The sequence below is a fragment of the Equus asinus genome, chromosome 2 (genome assembly GCF_041296235.1).
Source record: "Equus asinus isolate D_3611 breed Donkey chromosome 2, EquAss-T2T_v2, whole genome shotgun sequence".
Lineage (NCBI taxonomy): Eukaryota > Metazoa > Chordata > Mammalia > Perissodactyla > Equidae > Equus > Equus asinus.
The window spans coordinates 151,355,592-151,372,869 of record NC_091791.1 but is presented as its reverse complement, the minus strand read 5'-3'; the positions used below and the strand labels follow the sequence as shown (position 1 = coordinate 151,372,869).

The 17,278-nt window shown below is 54.8% G+C and overlaps 1 protein-coding gene across 3 annotated transcripts in view; it reads left to right on the top strand.

The window, feature by feature from the left end:
* The first annotated feature begins 266 nt into the window (after positions 1 to 266).
* Positions 267 to 17,278, top strand: part of DUOX1 (dual oxidase 1) — a 32,151-nt gene continuing 15,139 nt past the window's right edge. For 2 of the 3 annotated variants that reach the window (XM_044764962.2, XM_014847039.3), the window contains exons 1-19: positions 267 to 422; positions 2,296 to 2,404; positions 4,361 to 4,444; positions 4,642 to 4,806; positions 5,615 to 5,802; positions 5,976 to 6,177; positions 6,289 to 6,455; positions 6,849 to 6,909; positions 7,042 to 7,138; positions 8,069 to 8,159; positions 9,448 to 9,550; positions 9,802 to 9,974; positions 11,083 to 11,258; positions 11,467 to 11,585; positions 12,136 to 12,273; positions 12,970 to 13,083; positions 13,833 to 14,032; positions 14,646 to 14,831; positions 16,895 to 17,120. In XM_044764962.2, coding sequence (XP_044620897.2) covers positions 2,347 to 2,404; positions 4,361 to 4,444; positions 4,642 to 4,806; positions 5,615 to 5,802; positions 5,976 to 6,177; positions 6,289 to 6,455; positions 6,849 to 6,909; positions 7,042 to 7,138; positions 8,069 to 8,159; positions 9,448 to 9,550; positions 9,802 to 9,974; positions 11,083 to 11,258; positions 11,467 to 11,585; positions 12,136 to 12,273; positions 12,970 to 13,083; positions 13,833 to 14,032; positions 14,646 to 14,831; positions 16,895 to 17,120 — 2,548 coding nt within the window. In that variant the 5' untranslated portion in view covers positions 267 to 422; positions 2,296 to 2,346. The remainder of the gene's footprint in view (positions 423 to 2,295; positions 2,405 to 4,360; positions 4,445 to 4,641; positions 4,807 to 5,614; positions 5,803 to 5,975; positions 6,178 to 6,288; positions 6,456 to 6,848; positions 6,910 to 7,041; positions 7,139 to 8,068; positions 8,160 to 9,447; positions 9,551 to 9,801; positions 9,975 to 11,082; positions 11,259 to 11,466; positions 11,586 to 12,135; positions 12,274 to 12,969; positions 13,084 to 13,832; positions 14,033 to 14,645; positions 14,832 to 16,894; positions 17,121 to 17,278) is intronic. The other variant, XM_014847037.3, reaches the window with a different exon arrangement.

Genomic DNA, 17,278 nt, shown 5'->3' with positions numbered 1-17,278 from the left:
AGCGCCTCCCGGGTCCCCCACTCACCCTCCCCGTGTTCCGCCCGCTCCTCAGCCTCCGCAGACCTACAGAAGCAGACTAGTCCTTTTCGCCATCCACGTGGCCGCACTAGCCTTGCCCTCGTCACGAATGGGACATCTCCCCCACCTGAGTCGTGCGAGCCGGTGCCGTTTCACCTTGCGCGCCCGGGTCCCCTTGGAGCACTTGGGCAGGTCCAGGGTGCGCAGGCCTCTATCCCGCCCCGCCCCGCCCCGCCCCGCCCCGCCGTGGAACTGGGACCCGCCGCGCGCTCTTCACCCCCGAGCCCCAGCCGCCCCGGCGCAGAGCTGGTGAAGGAGCAGGACGAGAGCGGGCGTCGCGGGCCCAGCTGGGAGCAGGCGGCAGCTGATCCGCAGTCGGGGCTCGAGGGACGCCGCGGCCGCAGGTCAGACCGAGGAGGGCTTCGCAGGCCCGCGGGCCTGTGCGCCCCAGGGGAAGGAGCCCCATGGCTGCGGTGGAATGCGACCCAGCTCCTCCACATTTTTGAGGGAAGGGGAATCTAGCTGTAGCCCCGCTGTGCCTCCGTTCTTAGCCTGAGGCTAAAATGGGCCCTGTTCTGGCCTATCCTCCATCCCACTAGCTTTTGGGAGACTGGATTCTTTGGCAACTGGGAATGTTGGGTGACCTAGTTTGCTTGGACCTAGAGGATCTCTCTGGAGCTCCTCCGGCACCGTGCATCATGCCAGGGAGGGAACTTAGGACTTTTAGAGTCCAGGCTTTCCCCTTCAACCCTCCCTTGGGACCAACTTGGAATCCCTATGGCCTGACTCATCATTCCCCCACCCCAGGCTCACCACTGTAGGACTTCAGGTTAGAAAAGTAGCCATGTGGGGCAACAACCAGGCAGGCCCGAGTTCTCTCCCGCTTCTGCCACTTCCTGGGGCTCCACTGCCCTGTCATGAGGTTGTTCCTTCTTTTCAAGGTTGTTGGGAAGTTACTGGAAAATGTTGCTATGTAAACTGTTGTGGTTACCCACCAGCAGGCAAGGAGTGGTTATTAAGCATGCCTACCTTCGCCTTCAGGTTGCCCCGCAACCTGTCCTGAAAGCTCACTGCATACTTTTGTGGATTGAGTCGTATGTTGGTGTCTGGGGCCAAGGATCCTGAAGACATCCTGCTGGGAGGGAAAGGGCAGGGCATCCTAGATCAGGGAAGGATCACTGTGGCCACTCAGCATGTCCAGGCTTACGGCTTAAACCATACAGAGCCCTGCTCTTCACACACTCTCAAAGGCCGGTGTCTGGACAGTCTCTGGGCTGCAGTGGGTGGAATACTGAGCTTTCGAGGTATGACAGGGCCTAGGTTCTTCATTTGTTTAGTGGGAGACTGCAAGTGGGAATGAGGTCACCTTCCGGGTTCCCTCCTCTGTGACTAGACAACCTGTCCAGGAGCCCTGAGGGTTTGGCTAGAGGTGAGGCTTTCCCTGAGCTCCCACCTTCCTCCACTATATTGTTCCCCAGCCCTACCCCACCCCCAATTTTCACGTTGCCTTCAGGAGGTCTTCACTGGCCTCAGGCACTCCCTGTGCCACTCAGGAGTCCCAGCCTCAGTCCCCTGCTGCCTCTGTTTCCCTGTTGTCCCTGGGTGATTTGTTGGCCTGGGGAGAGAGAGCAGGAAGCCAGCACCAAACACATGTGCACCTGGCCTGCATCCCTTCAAAGTCCGCCCAGAGGAGCCAAGCTCCAGCCCACTCTTTTATATCATGTTTACATAGCATCTGTCACTTTTCTCCCTTTGAAGTCAACCTCATTCTCACATTTGATTCTGGCAACCACACTAGGAGGTAGGCAGTTCAGGCATGTTTGTTCCCATAGCTGGAAGAGGAAACCAAGCTCCAGATCAGAGAATTGACCCGCCTAAGATCACACTTAGGCAGCAGCACAGTATCCTGGCCTCAGCCCGGTGTCCTGACCCCCAAGCAAGGCTCTGTTCAAGGCACACCCACTGCAGGAAGTGGGACCAAAGGAAGTTTTCCAATTAATCTTAGAAGGCAAAATCCAGGAAGATGGTGATTTCTGTCTGCTTTGTTCATCACTTAATCTCCAGTGCCTAGGTCAGTGCCCGCTACATAGTGGGTGCTCATCAAGTGTTTGTTGAATGAATGAAAGATTCTTGAGAAAGAGTGAGTCTCTTGCTTTTTGCTACCTACTGTGCCCTTGGTCCAGCCCCAGGCCTTGATTAACAGGGGACTGCAGAGGCCCTAGCCTGACTCTCCTGAACTGCTTGGGTCCATTCTCTCTATTCTCTGTCTTTTTCTAGGGTCTGCATTTCAGGGTGTTATAACACCTGAGCCCTGTTATCATTTTCATCATGGGCTTCTGCCTGGCTCTGGCATGGATACTCCTGGTTGGGCCATGGACGCCCACAGGTGAGTACAGATTAGAGGAGAAATGTGGCTAGGAGCAGAGGAACCCAGATCCTATGGGTTCCCCCAAGGACAGAAGCTATGTCATACTCACCTCTGTATCTCCAGGCCCTAGCTAACACAGTACCCTGCCCATGGTAGGTGCTCATTTCAAGCTTGTTGACTAGACAGATGGATAAAGGAATGAAAATTTTTCCCAAATACACAGAATTAGGGAGCCTTAACTGCTGTGTCAGCATTTCCTATTTAGTTCTTGACTGTCGGTGGGCCCTTTCTCTCTTTCTTCATAAAGTAAGGACCCTGGACCCCAAATAAGAAAAGATTGACTAGACACACAAGACAATAAAGGATCTTAGGGTCAAATTGGACCCAAAGCTGAAGGGAAGTCACCAATATTCTGAAACAATATGATAAAAAAAAGAAAACAACCAATATGAGCCATAAGAGTTTCATCTTGTTACCTTCAGCTTTGGACAGTCTCTTACTAGATTCTGAGGCCATTCTCTGTAGTCTGGGTTGCTGAGGAAGGAAGTGGGCTTAAGGTGCCACAACTTAGGTTAAAAAGAGCAAGTCCCTGATCATCAGAGGTGGAAGACGCAAGAACAGGGAGCGGAGAAACCTGTGAGATGATCTGTCCTGGCGGAGGTGACAGGATGGTGACATGGCCCTGCAGTGTCTCCCTTGCCAGAGCTGCTCACATTTCCATTCTTCCAGGCCTCTCCTTGCCTTGGCCTTGGGTTTTCCTCTTCTCCCCACCTCTTGCCTCTTATTCCCAAGAGGCATTCTCCCCCACACCCTCCCCAAGAGGCCTCCTCCTTGTTCTGCCACCAGTTCATCTTATTTTAGAGATCACATATATGTGGACACTCTAGTTCCTGCCGGAGGTCCTGGATCCTTAGTTGGGTTTGAGTGTGTGTGTGTGTGCACAGGCATGTGCGCATACATACACATGGGGGTGGATCAGGAAGGTAGATCTGAGATCCCACCCTTGGTCTATGTGGAGAGGTAATCAGAGGAACGGTCTCTCTCTGGCTAAGGAGAGTCCTTTTCTTTGCTCTGTTCTCTGAGGTGAGCAGAGAGGGAGCCTTGGCCCTGTAGCCTCCTAGTTTGGGGAATGGAATCTGGCTGGTCATCTAACCTATTGGCCAGAAGGACCCCAGATCCTCTGACTGAACCCTTCCCTCTGCTCCGACTTTCTGAGCTCCTCCCTTACCAGCCCAGTGCTCCCTCCCTGACCCTAGTTTTTGGAGAGTATAATACTGTCCAGAGGAGGAATTATATGGAGACATGATGCCCGCAAAGAGGAAGGGGCAGGGTTATCCCCATGACCAGTCAGTCCCTGATTCCACCCAAGAAACTAGGATGAAGGCCAGAGTAGCAACGGGCTGCAAAGCCACAGCCCTGTGGCCCACACCCTTGCCCTGGGCTCTTCTCAGCAGGCCAGGGCCAAGCCCCTCTCCACACTGGCCCTGCCCAGGGATGGGACAGAGAATGGCATGTCCTTTCCTGGGTAGAAGAGTGGCTGGCTCTTTGGGTGTGGCTGGCTCTTGCCCTGTTTGATGTCTTAGGGCTGGGAACGGTTTCTGTCCTGCCGTGTCCCCCAGGAAGATGAGGTGTGAGGGCAGAAGTCTCCTGCACCCCCTTCCCCATCGCCACTGTTCTCCTCCAGCCTCCTCTTCCTCTCTGAGGCCATTTGTGAGCACACACTGCACCTGGCTATAGTACTTCAGTGCTCCCTGCCATGTTTCCCCCACTGAGCAGCTTCAAGATTGGGCTTGAGTTCAAACATCATCACTTTGCCCTGGGTCATCTCTCTCTGCACCCTACATCCCACACTGTACTGGGTGTCCACTTTCTGCTGCTCCAAGCGCCAGGCCCACAGGTTCCATATCCTGCAGGCCTGCCCATTCTCTCAGGCACAGACTGGCCGAGCTGCCCCTTCCCTCCATTCTCACACAGGAGCTCAGAACCCCATTTCGTGGGAGGTGCAGCGATTTGATGGGTGGTACAACAACCTCATGGAGCACAGATGGGGCAGCAAAGGTATGTGAGAGCCAAGTGGAAACAGAGCCCAAGGATCAGGGTGGTACCTACCACTAATGGGCAAGGGGTGGCACGCACCAGCAAAGGTTCATCCATTCCTAAGGTTTTGGGATCTGTGATATGGAGGGAAGCCTGGGAGAGAGGAGGTGAGGGACCGCCCTGAGGATTCATCCTTGTCCCTACCCCTCCTACCTCAGGCTCTCGGCTGCAGCGCCTCGTCCCAGCCAGCTATGCAGATGGTGTGTACCAGCCCTTGGGAGAGCCCCACCTGCCGAACCCCCGAGAACTTAGCAACACTGCCATGAGGGGCCCTGCAGGACAGGCCTCCCTGAGAAACCGCACGGTGCTGGGGGTCTTCTTCGGTGAGGGCCTCAACCTCTGGGGGAGGGAGGCCAGTGGGGTCAGCTGGACACCACTATGTTTGAGGGGAAAGTCAGAGAGTGACGAGAGAAGTGATGGAGGGACTGAGAGATGGGAGTGAGAGACGAGGTGGAGGCAATGGGGCCGGGTAAGGGTAGGGGCAGAGGAAGAAAGTCTGGTGAGAGAGGCATGAGTCTGCCCCACCTTGAGCTGTTGATGGGAGGGTAGAGGCAGCAGCATGAAAATAATCTGGTAGGAACTCTCCGTGGGACCCTGTTCTCACTCTTTGCCCCTGTGGCTCCTAGGATAGGCTCAGGTCAGGGTTCTGATTCAGGCAAGAGGGCTGAGGGAGGGGTGTGTGTCTCAAAATAGGCATGCTAGGGTGACCTGACCCCAGTGACTGTGGATTGCAGGCTCCCAGCAGGAATGCCCAGCTCCTGCTGGCCTTCCAGGGTGCCCACCTTGCTTCCCAGTGTCCAACATCCCACTGAGGCTGGCAGTCCCTCTGGGCAAGCTGCTCCCAGCTGCATGTTGGAGCTGGTGCTGCCAGCCCGATTGCCTAGGCACACTAACTGGGTGCCTCCCAGTTACTAAGGAGAAGGCCAAACTGGCAATGAAAACAGTTTGGACAGGGGTGTAGCAGAGGACTGGGAACGGGTGGGGGAGGTCAAGGCTTGGACTTGCCCATAAAATGGCTGCTGAGTCTTTTGAAGCTTCAAGGAGTTGCGGCGGGGAGGACTAGATAGCTGGCACAGAAAGGAGACTGGCCCTCAGCTGGCCCTAGCATCCCCCCACCCCCAATGCCTGCAGGCTACCACTTGCTCTCCGACCTGGTGAGTGTGGAGAGACCCGGCTGCCCTGCAGAGTTCCTCAACATCCGCATTCCTCCGGGAGACCCCGTGTTCGACCCCAACCGGAGCGGGGACGCAGTGCTTCCCTTCCAGAGAAGCCGCTGGGACCCCAAAACCGGACAGAGCCCCAGCAACCCCAGGGACCTGGTGAGACGAGGCAGGTGGCGTGGCGGGGCGCTGGACCCGAGGCAGGCGGGGTCCTGGGCTCGGGGCCTGACAGGGCCGGGCGGGAGAGGCTCCCACCCTTACTCCCACGGACCCCGCCTGGGCCTGGCCCTCCCTTAGCCGCCTCGGCTGCCCGACCCCTCGCTGCCCCGCAGACCAACGAGGTGACGGGCTGGCTGGACGGCAGCGCCATCTATGGCTCCTCGCACTCCTGGAGCGACGAGCTGCGGAGCTTCTCCGGGGGGCAGCTGGCGTCCGGGCCCGACCCCGCCTTCCCCCGGGACTCGCAGGACCCCCTGCTCATGTGGACCGCGCCCGACCCCGCCACTGGACAGCGCGGGTCCCAGGGGCTGTACGGTGAGGCCGCGGGCCGGGCTCGGTGGAGGGCTGGCTGGGGTCTGCGGGGTTGGGCTCCCGTGAGTCACACCGCCACTCATCTCCTCCCCTGTGTCCCCACGTCGCCTACAGCCTTCGGGGCGGAGCGAGGCAACCGCGACCCATTCGTGCAGGCGCTGGGCCTGCTCTGGTTCCGCTACCACAACCTGTGCGCTCAGAGGCTGGCCCGCGAGCACCCGAGCTGGGGGGACGAGGAGCTGTTCCAGCACGCGCGCAAGAGGGTCATCGCCACCTATCAGGTCAGCGCCTCCCCCACGTCCTGGTCCACCGAGACTCCGCTCGCCCGCAGGGCCAGCTATCCTTGCACAACTCCCACCCAGAAACACCATTCTCCAGGAGGACACCCCTCCCCAGAAAGCTAACGTCTAGGAATAGACCCTGAAAATGATCAGGACGCAAAGCGCTACTTAGACATGAGGTTTCGCTTGTGATTATTATTTAGCTCCCTTCCTCCCCCTCTCAAATCCCCTGTTCCTTGTGGGGGACATGCCTCCTCACCTTCCTCTTTGGCCTCCCTCGTGACTGCCCCTGCCTGGTCCTCATCTCCCACTTAAGCCTTCCTTGGGCTCAGATTCCTCCCAGCCTGGCAGCTCCAGCGCTGGCCTCCCCTTTCCCCTCTCTCTGACCCTCAGAACATCGCTGTGTACGAGTGGCTGCCCAGCTTCCTGCGGAAAATGCTCCCGGATTATGCAGGTGAAGGGATGGAGAAGGAGAATGGAGAGCTTGCAGGAGTTTTTATGGAGTAGGGGCAGGTGGCGGCCGGGGGGATGTTGAGTGATTTAAGGGCTAAATTTTACTGTCGTCTCTCTTTCCCTCTTCCCCCAGGATACCGGCCGTTTCTGGACCCCGGCATCTCCCCGGAGTTCCTGGCGGCCTCTGAGCAGTTCTTCTCCACCATGGTGCCCCCTGGCGTCTACATGAGGTAGGGGAGGAGCTCAGAAATCCGGGGGTTGGGGGAGGGCGGAGAGGGGAGCGGTGACAGTGTCAATTGAGAAAAACCTGCCCTCAGGAACTCTTAGGATAGGATTATCAGCCTAAACTGTGCCCATTCCCCCCCAGGGAACAGTGAATATGGAAGGGAAGAAGAACAAATTGTTTAAAAGGATACTTCATTGTGGTTTTTAAGCACTTTTATGTCCATTTTCCTGCAGGCGGTGTAGATATTAATCCCTCAATTAAAGATGGGCTAATTGAGGCTCAGAGGGTGAGTCACAAAGCCCGTTGGTCTGAACCTCAGGTCTTGACACTACACTGGAGTCATTTTTAGCTATGAGCACAGAACCTAGCCTTTGGAGGGAATTATAATAAGAATGTGTGAGAGCTAAAGAAAAATATTGGCTCCAAAATAATGAAGAGGGAACTTTAAACTAAAAATATACATATTTAATTAAGTGTATATGAAACAAAGCATGTCAGTTTATTTTTTACAATTGCATTATAATTTAAAACAACTCACAGGTTAGATTTTCTTACTGTGGAACAATTTTTGGATATGCTTGATGATGGCCAAGAAATCATAGCAATTGAGTTATCCATAGACAAGTAATTTCAAGAGAACAATTGAAAATCCTTTTAAATCTTTTAACTTAGACATGTATATATAGTATATACACAGAGAGAGAGAGGGCACGAGCACACACGAGTGCTGTGGATGCAGTTCTAGATGTTTGGTCTGATGTGGGGAGAGGGACCTTTCAAAAAGCAGATTATTCAGGACCTACTCTAACCCCCTCCCCTCATGGGAAGCAATGGCCTGGGCCCCTGGCTACAGTCTTGGAGGCCAGAGCAGACCAGAGACTGACATTAGGACCCCGTGGCCTCAGTTACCATTCCCTTGCTCCTTGAATTTCAGAAATGCCAGCTGCCACTTCCAGGGGGTCCTCAATAGGAACTCAAGCATCTCCAGAGCTCTCCGGGTCTGCAACAGCTACTGGAGCCGAGAGGTTAGGGCTGGGGGCACAAATATGGGTGGGTATATGTGTGTGTTGTGGGTGTGTGTCTGAGGGCATGTGGTGAAGGTGGGCAGTAGGGCTAAGGCAGCCAGCTGGAATGTGCTGGGCTGGAGGAGGACCTAAGCCATTTCCCCTACCACTGTCTGAGATCACCAGGTAGTTGTACATGGTTAAAAGTCAATCCTCTATCTACCTCAGAGCTTTGTGAGAGACAGTGGGGCCTGTGCAGGTTGGCTCTTCATTCATTGCTTTCTCCTAGATTTTTCTTTTCCCTTGACAGCTATTGGTCCCATGTAGGCCTTGGAGTATCCCAGCCATCCCAGCCCCCAAAGAAACTTCCCAGTTAGATACACCCAGGACAGTGTGTGAATGTGTATGGGGGGTGGGGGTGGGGGGCGGTGAGGAGGAGGGAGGGCTTCAGAGAGATTACCAGGGATAGTCCATCTAAACCAGGCCAGTGTGCTTGAAGAGCACTGACCATCAACTTAAAACAAAATCAGATACTTTGTGTTGAGTATTGATAAGAGGAGAAGGGAGGTGGGAGGAAAAGAGAAGAGGATGGCATAGGATCAGAGTCACAGAGCTGAGCTGAAAGAGACCTCAGTGTCCTCCTAATCCCTTTTTATTATTTATTATATTTTATTAATCCCTAATGCTAATGCTCTTTTTTTTTTTAAAGATTTTATTTTTTCCTTTTTCTCCCCAAAGCCCCCCAGTACATCGTTGTGTATTCTTCGTTGTGGGTTCTTCTAGTTGTGGCATGTGGGACGCTGCCCCAGCGCGGTCCGATGAGCAGTGCCATGTCCACACCCAGGATTCGAACCAACGAAACACTGGGCCGCTTGCAGCGGAGCGCGCGAACTTAACCACTCGGCCACGGGGCCAGCCCCCCAAATGCTCTTTTTATTAAGGAGAGGACACTGAGTTCAGAGAGGTCCTGTGACTTGCCCACGGTCACATAGCTAGCTAGTGACAGAACAAGAACCAAGACCTAGATCTAGTGACTTTGTCAACCCTACTATCAAGTCTCCTAAAATAGAAATAAAGTTTTAGATCCCTTGTGCTTGTGGGGACCTGTCTCACAGCAGCATGGGCTTTGGATGGGGACATCACTCACCCTGAGTGGAGCATCAACCTGAGGAGGAGGAATGGCCCACCAGTTTGGGAGCAAACAGCAGGACTGGGTGGGCCCAGGACGTGGACAACGGGGAGGAGGGAGTCTGGCTGCCCAATCTCTGGCCTCATTAGCCACACTCATCTCCTCTCCCCACCCCCAAAGCACCCAAACCTACAAAGAGCTGAAGATATGGATGCGCTGCTGCTGGGCATGGCCTCCCAGATCGCTGAGCGAGAGGACAACGTGGTGGTGGAGGACGTGCGAGGTGAGGCTGAGGCTGTCCCTGCAGGCTGTGCATTCCCAGGCCCCTGGGAGGAGGTTTAGCTGGAGCTCCAGAGTCAGGCAGGGAGGGGTGCCCAGGCCTGGAAGCCTGCACTGTCTCGCTCCTGAGAGAGCTTCTGACCTGCTGACCATAGCTCCCTCTGTATGGCTCAGGTCCCCCTGGGGCTGGGACATGGGTTAGAGGTACAGTGGTGGCCTTAGGCTCCCTTAGACTCTCTGATATCTCATCTGCAGATTTCTGGCCCGGGCCACTGAAGTTTTCCCGCACAGACCACCTGGCGAGTTGCCTGCAACGAGGCCGGGATCTGGGCCTGCCCTCTTACACTGAGGCCAGGGCAGCACTGGGCCTGCCTCCCATTACCAGATGGCAGGACATCAACCCTGCGCTCTCCCGTAGTAATGGCACTGTGAGTAGGGGTGGGGACCCTGAGGGCAGAGTGGAAGGGCCCAGAGACATGGAAGATAGGCCGTAAAACACAGGACTAGAGATAAGCACCTAGAGAGAGTGGCAGGGCTCACCCAGGTTGCTTTCCCCAGCATCACACTCCAGGATGGAGGTTACTAGACCAGCAGGATTTAGCTGTGACTGTGAAGATCCAGCAAATGTTTGTTGAGCATCTGTTGCATACCAGGCACTTAATGGGCTTTATCTCATTCACTCTTCCCAAGAACTCCCTGAGTAGGTATAGAAGGTCCTCAACTCAGGAACAAGCTGTCCTTTCCTGCACTGATATGCAAGCTGCCTTTGGGGAGTCAGCTGTCAGACTCTGAGCTATCACCTGGGTGCCGGGCATTGCCTGCCAGCCAGCAGACCAGTCTTGGCTGCCTTACCATCTTGGCAGAGCAGTGTTCCTACAATTGAGGGCCTATTTTATTGCTTTTGCCCTTACCATGTTATAAATTTGTTGGAAAGTGGAGAATTGAAAGGCCAATAAAGAAGTGATATGCGCATGGGGCTCATAAACTTTATAAAATCAATATAAAGATAGGATTCACCAGGCATCCAAAAGTAGCAAATCTTTAGTTTCAACTGGGCCTTGTTGGAATTAAGCTGGTCAATTGCTTATTTATTTACATTGTGGAGAAAAGAGCTAACGTAAAGGTCAGGTAGAAAATGCTTCTCGTATATTGTTGAAGACTGTCTCTAAAAGGCAATGCATATGCAGGGATTTGAGTTTTAAAAACTTTTTTTAACTCTAAAGAATAGAAACCTTTTCTAATACATCATTCTACCATTCCACTTTTGCACTGATTTTGACCCTTCAACTTTCGTATCTTTTCAAGAGCAAGTTACGTAGGGAGCTGGCTGTCTGTTTTGTTCCCACTTTATAAAATAGGCAGCTGAATCTGTAAGAGAGTTCCCATAGAGGAGTTAACCTATGAAAGCGCTCAGAGCAGTTCCCGGGAGTTACTGTTACTTATTATTATTATCCCTGGGGCTGATCCCTGGGAACCATCTCTTTGCCCAAGGGTGGGTGCTGCCTCTTTGCACTCACTGTCCCTTCTTGGCCCCAGGTGCTGGAGGCCATAGCTGCCTTGTACAATCAGGACCTGTCCCGGCTGGAGCTGCTCCCTGGGGGGCTTCTGGAGAGCCACGGGGATCCCGGGCCCCTCTTCAGCGCCATCGTTCTTGACCAATTTGTGCGGCTGCGGGATGGTGACCGCTACTGGTTTGAGAACACCAGGAATGGGTAAGGCCTACCTGGGCCACCACCCAGACTCCGCCTCAGCCTTGGCCCCAGACCCTCCACCTGTGAACATTCCCCAGGGGCCCTTGATTCTCAGCTGGCTCCACCTCCTCCCCAGCCCTTCTGGGTCTCTTTTCTCATCTGGGTCCCTGGCCTGGGAGGCCAACATCACTTTCCCATGGCAACAGTCCCCCACCTCTCCCACCCCTAGGCTGTTCTCGGAGGAAGAGATAGTAGAGATCAGAAACACTTCACTACGGGATATTCTAGTGGCCGTCACCAACATGAACCCCAGTGCCCTGCAGCCCAACGTCTTTTTCTGGCATGCTGGTGAGTGGCCAGGAGGTGTTTGGAGGGGTTTGGCCTCATCCCTCCTCAGCTGTGGGCTTGGTTCAGTGTGGCTAGATGGTGGACTCCAAGTGGGGAGTGAGCAATGGCTGTGCCCTTGGGAACTTTGGTTCTGGGCAGCAAGGTGGCCACATACACCTGTGTAGGTTCCCCTCTGCACAGCTCCACCGGGTACCCAAGTGAGGACAGGACTGAGTGAGAGAGACCTGGTGAGGAGGCTCACATTCGGCTGGCATGGGGCGAGTGCAGCAGTGATGGGCAAAGGGCTGTGTGTGTGTGTGTGTGTGTGTGTGTGTGTGTACATATGTGCATGTGAGGGAGAGACCTAGGCTGAGGATCATTTTTGACTCCACTTGTTACCCAAGTAGGCAAATGCCACATTCTTGGTACAATGGGGCAGGGGTAAGCAGCCCCCTCCCTTCTGCCAGCCGGAGCTATCCGCCCAGTGTGCCACCCTAACCTCCTCAGTGATCCTGTGCCAGAACCTGTGGCTCAGCGCCCCCCAGGATTCTAGCTTCCTCTGCCTCCCCAGGAGACCCCTGCCCGCAGCCAAGACAGCTCAGCACCGAGGGCCTGCCAGCCTGTGCTCCTCCCGTCATGCGGGACTATTTTGAAGGCAGTGGATTTGGCTTCGGGGTCACCATCGGGACCCTCTGCTGCTTCCCCCTGGGTAAAAGTGATGGGCAGAGTGGGTTGGGTGAGAGGTGTAAGCTGGGCGGGGTGGGGTTGGGGTGGTTCCATCTATGACAACCCACCATGCAGAGTACCATTCCTCTGGGCAAATGAAGAAAACGTTGGAGCAGGAGGGGACATGAGAAGTGTTTGACCTGTAGATAAGTCAGCTTCAGGGAGAATTGCCTCTCTGTTCTCCTGGGGTCCCTCCAGGGCCCACATTGGTCAGGAGCCACAGGAGTCCATGGTCCACAGCTATTTTCAGGAACTTGAGCCAGGGATACTGTCAGAGGCAAATCCCTGATTGAGAACAAGGGCTGGGATGTAGTTGCTGGGACAAAGGCTTGGGACTTAGTCTTTGGCACGGCCATGTGTGTGCTGACCAGCCACCTGGCAGAGTGGGTCCAGTCTCTGGCACAACAACTCTGGCCTTAGTCTCTGGCTGGGAAGGGACCTGAGTGGTGGAAGCACGGGAGGCTGTGCAGGCATCTTAGAGGCTATGCAAAGCTCCGCATGGGAGGCAAAGTGGTTCCCCCCTCCCCGGAACTTCACAATTTGAGATAATCGAATGGGCCAACCTAGGAGGTGGGGAAAGCAGGGGTTCTTGCCAAGGAAAGGAGTCTGGGAAAGGAGCTACTGATCTCCCCAGAACCCCCACTTTTCTCTGAGCATCCTACTACCTCTGCCCTCTCAGTGAGCCTGCTCAGTGCCTGGATTGTTGCCCAGCTCCGGAGGAGAAATTTCAAGAAACTCCAGGGCCAAGGCCGCCAGAGCATCATGTCTGAGAAGCTTGTGGAGGGAGTGGAAGGTAGGTGTGGGGCTGGCCAGGGTGGTGCTGGGGAGGACAGGACTCAGGGCTACAGCCCCACCTCCACCACAGCAGCCGAAGGAAACGACCTCCCTTTTTCAGGCCTTGAGGCAGGCCAGGACAGGTGGGCAGAGCCGCAGGGGCACTGAGGCCTCCACTCTCCATAGCTCCTCCCAGTGGTCCCAAAGGAAGGGGATGTGATAGACTCATGGGAGGAGTCACAGGACCCTACCTCATTTCCCAGGGTTACTGTGACTTGCAGATCCTGAGAACTGCTGCTTTGTGGCATCTCACACTGGAATTTCTGGCAACAGAGAAGTAATTAATGAAGGTCTAGAGTCAGACTGGCTGAGGATTGGAATCTTGGTTCCACTACTTGGGCTCCTGGGCCTTAGGCAGATTTTTAATCTCTCTAAACTTATTTTTCTTATCTGTAAAATAGAAATAATAATAGCACTTATGTCTTAGATTTATGCAGATTAAATTAACTAATTCACACAAAGCACTGGGAACAGTGTTGGACACATAGTAAGCGCTCACGAAATGGTAGTTCTTTTTCTTCTCCGGGGCTAGAAGCCCAGCAGGACTGTTGGGGAGGGGATGACCTCAGGACCCAAGAAGGGGCAAGGAGCTGGGGAGGCCTTGATCTGTCTAACTCCAGCCTTGAGCTGGCCTTCTTCTTCCCAATGTACCTCCGTCAGGGCAGGCCCCGAAGGGCCCCCTGCTGATCCAGCCCTGTCTCTCCCCAGCATTGGAATGGCAGGGCGGCAAGGAGCCCTGCCAGCGTGTGCTCGTGCACCTGCAGCCCGGGCAGATCCGCGTGGTGGACAGCAGGCTCTCTGTGCTCCGCACCATCCAGCTTCGGCCCCCGCAGCAGGTCAACCTCATCCTGTCCAGCAACCGTGGACGCCGCGCCCTGCTGCTCAAGATCCCCAAGGAGTATGACCTGGTGCGACCCAGCTGTCCCCTGGCTCCTTGTCCACAGCCACAGCCCAGGAGGCAGCCAGGTGGAGGGGAAGGGGTACTGGGCCAGACAGGGTTTGTGGCTTCTAGTCCCTGACTGTAGTAGCTGATAGAGAGATAAACTTGAACACGTTTGTCCTGCTCTGGGCCTGCTGGATGACATGATCTCCAGAGTCCCTTCTTAGTCTTGCTGACACAGTCTGGCCCCTCCCTTTCTACGGGCACCCTGGCAGGTCCTAGCTGGGAGTCCTTGGAAGAAGCTGGGCCCTCTTTCCTGTCCCTGGATTTCAGGATCTAGTGAATTGCTAGAGATTTTGGAGGGGAGTTCAAGCAGAGGCTGGTCTGCAGCTCGGGCTCTTTCGGGCTCGCGGTCCCCTCCATCCATATGGAATAGAGAGGGAAGAAAGGCTTTGTACACGTGCCTTTGAATGCTACCTCTGTACCTGTAAGCAAGCCACTTAACCCCCCTGAGCCCAGGGGATAACAATATCTCTTTTGCAAAGGCACACTTTCCAGTGGCCCCTTGACGAAATTCATGTCAATCGCCTGGCCTCAAGAGGCCTTGATAATGGTTGCTCTCCCCACTGCCACCTCTGTAGGTGCTGCTCTTCAACCTAGAGGAAGAGCGGCAGGCGCTGGTGGAAAACCTTCGGGCAGCTCTGAAGGAGAGTGGGCTGAGCTTCCAGGAGTGGGAGCTGCGGGAGAAGGAGCTGATGAGGGCAGCTGTGACGCGGGAGCAGCGGAGCCACCTCCTGGAGACCTTTTTCAGGCACCTTTTCTCCCAGGTGTGTACGTGGGATCAGATCTGTCCTTGCGTGTCTGCCTGTGATGGTGCCCGTACCTGTGGGAGGCCCTGGGTGACTCCAGGGAAAGTCAGAAGCCCTGAGTTCTCAGCTAAGAATCAACTCTGCTGTGATTTTGGCCAGGTGGCCTGACCTTTCTGTAAAGAGATGCTCCTGCCCCCATCCCTATCCTGCTGCCCCCATCCATGAGGCTCCAGGGAGGCGATCGATGCTGGGGAAGAGGTTTATCTGCATGTCGCTTATCTCTCTCCTCAGAGCTGTCCAGGCTTTCTGCCCTCACTCTTTTCATCCTGCCCAAAAGGCTGCAGAAACCTAGGGCGAGACAGGCAGTGTGGGGCAGCGAGAGCCCGTCCTTGAGGGAATGCCACTGCCAGAGACTCCATGGGGCATTAGTGCCCACCTTGCAACTTCTGAGAGCTATTGGGAGGATGAGGGGAAGCAAGACAGAAAGAGAAATGCAAGGACTTGAGTCCATCTCTGGCACGAAAATAAAGGCAGCCTGGGAGCAGAACAGTGGAGAGAAGCTTGGGAGATAGAAGATAAATACAGCATGGGCCCCCCTGAAGGAATTTATCATCCCACCGGCAAGATGGGACATTCACAGAAAGGAAGATAACCGGCAAAGAATGGCTACTACAGAAATGATGCCGGAAATAAGTGATCTAGCAGTTCAGAGAAGGTAGCAAGGCTTCAGGCTGGAGTAAGGTCATGGCGGAGGTGAGATTTGGCAAGGACTCAAAAAAATTTGGAAAGATTTTGCCTCAGAAGAGAGGAGCAGGAAGGACTGAGCAGAGGTGCTCAGTAGAAAGGCAAAAAATTAATGTTTGAGAAGGAGCAGGGTTGGCTGGCTGGGGAGAGGATGCATGAGGGAAGCTACCATTTAATGGTCATTTACTGGCCAGGCACATGACTTATTTCACTTACTCCTCAAACAAGTTGAACTTGAGTGTCAGTAGAATGGAGGGACCCCCCGCTGGGGTGACTCACTGCCAGGGCCCGGGCAGGAACTGGACACCTCCGCTCTGTGCAGCATCCATGAGGGCTATGGGGACTCCCTGTGCTGAGGGTGAGGGTGTGCTACCAATCGTTTCTATTTGCACAGTGCTTTCAGCTTTCAAAACATTTCCACACAACCTCTCTTGCTGATTCTCACAATAACCCTGTGAGATAAGTAGGACGGATGAGGAAATGAATGCCAGATGACTGAAGAGATTTGCCTGAGGTCACGTAGCAAGCAAGTGGCGGAGCTGGGACATGAACCTGTGTCTCTTGCCTCCCGCCCCTGGCTTTTTCCATGGAAGCACCTTGTCTGAAGCAACAAGATTTACCTCATGAAACTGTAGCCAGGCTTGGACCAGCGGGCCCCAGTTGACAGGCAAGAAAGACAGGTGCTGTGGCCTGGGGCCTGCCTGCTTCCCTCGCTGTCTGTTCTCCTCATGCTGGCGCAACCCCTGGGTAAGCTGAAGATGGCCCATGATGAGAATTCCCCTTTCCCCAGCTGAGGCTTTTTCTCAGTCAAAACTCCTTTGGATGTAAGTAAGAGAAACCCACACGAGCTGGCATTGACAAAGGGTTAGTTGACTCTGAGGATATAGTGGTGTTTCTGGAATTCCAAAGGGAGGACTGTGACCTGGCCTGGAAGGGACCGGGAAGGGGAAAGCTGTCAGCAAACAAGGCCACTCCTCTCTTAGGCTGCCTCTGTTTTCTCTGTGCCTCTGCGTCTGAGCACTTGGAGGAACAGGGTGGGCCACAACTTCTATTTTCTTTCGCTCAGGTCAACACAGACCTAAGACGTCTCAGTCCCAATTCCAGATCTCCTGTTTGGGTCAAGTGTGCATCCCTGGTGCAATCAGCTAACGCAAAGGGCCAGGGGGCTGTAGAACAAATGGCCCCAGGGACCACCCACAAGGCTGCTAGGGTAGTGCTTAGGGGTCGGGGTACTGGGCAAACACCTTAAAAGGAGACTCCTACGAGCCTCAACTGGCCTTCAAGTCAAGGAAGCCTTGTCCCCTTCTCGCCCTCCCTCTGCTCCTGCTCGAGTGCAGGTACTGGACATCAACCAGGCGGATGCAGGGACCCTGCCCCTGGACTCGTCACAGAAGGTGCGGGAGGCCCTGACGTGTGAGCTGAGCAGGGCCGAGTTTGCGGAGTCCCTGGGCCTCAAGCCCCAGGACATGTTTGTGGAGTCCATGTTCTCTCTGGCTGACAAAGACGGCAATGGCTACCTGTCCTTCCGGGAGTTCCTGGACATCCTGGTGGTCTTCATGAAAGGTGGGGAGGAGGGAGTGATTGTCCAGATAGGAGAAGATGGAAGGGGCTGGAGACAGAGCCTGGAGTGTAGCTGACCTGTTGGAGATGGGCAACCACAGGTGTCCAACCACGGCAGACATCTGGGAGTGCCCAGGCAGGGGTCAGGAAGCAGAGACACT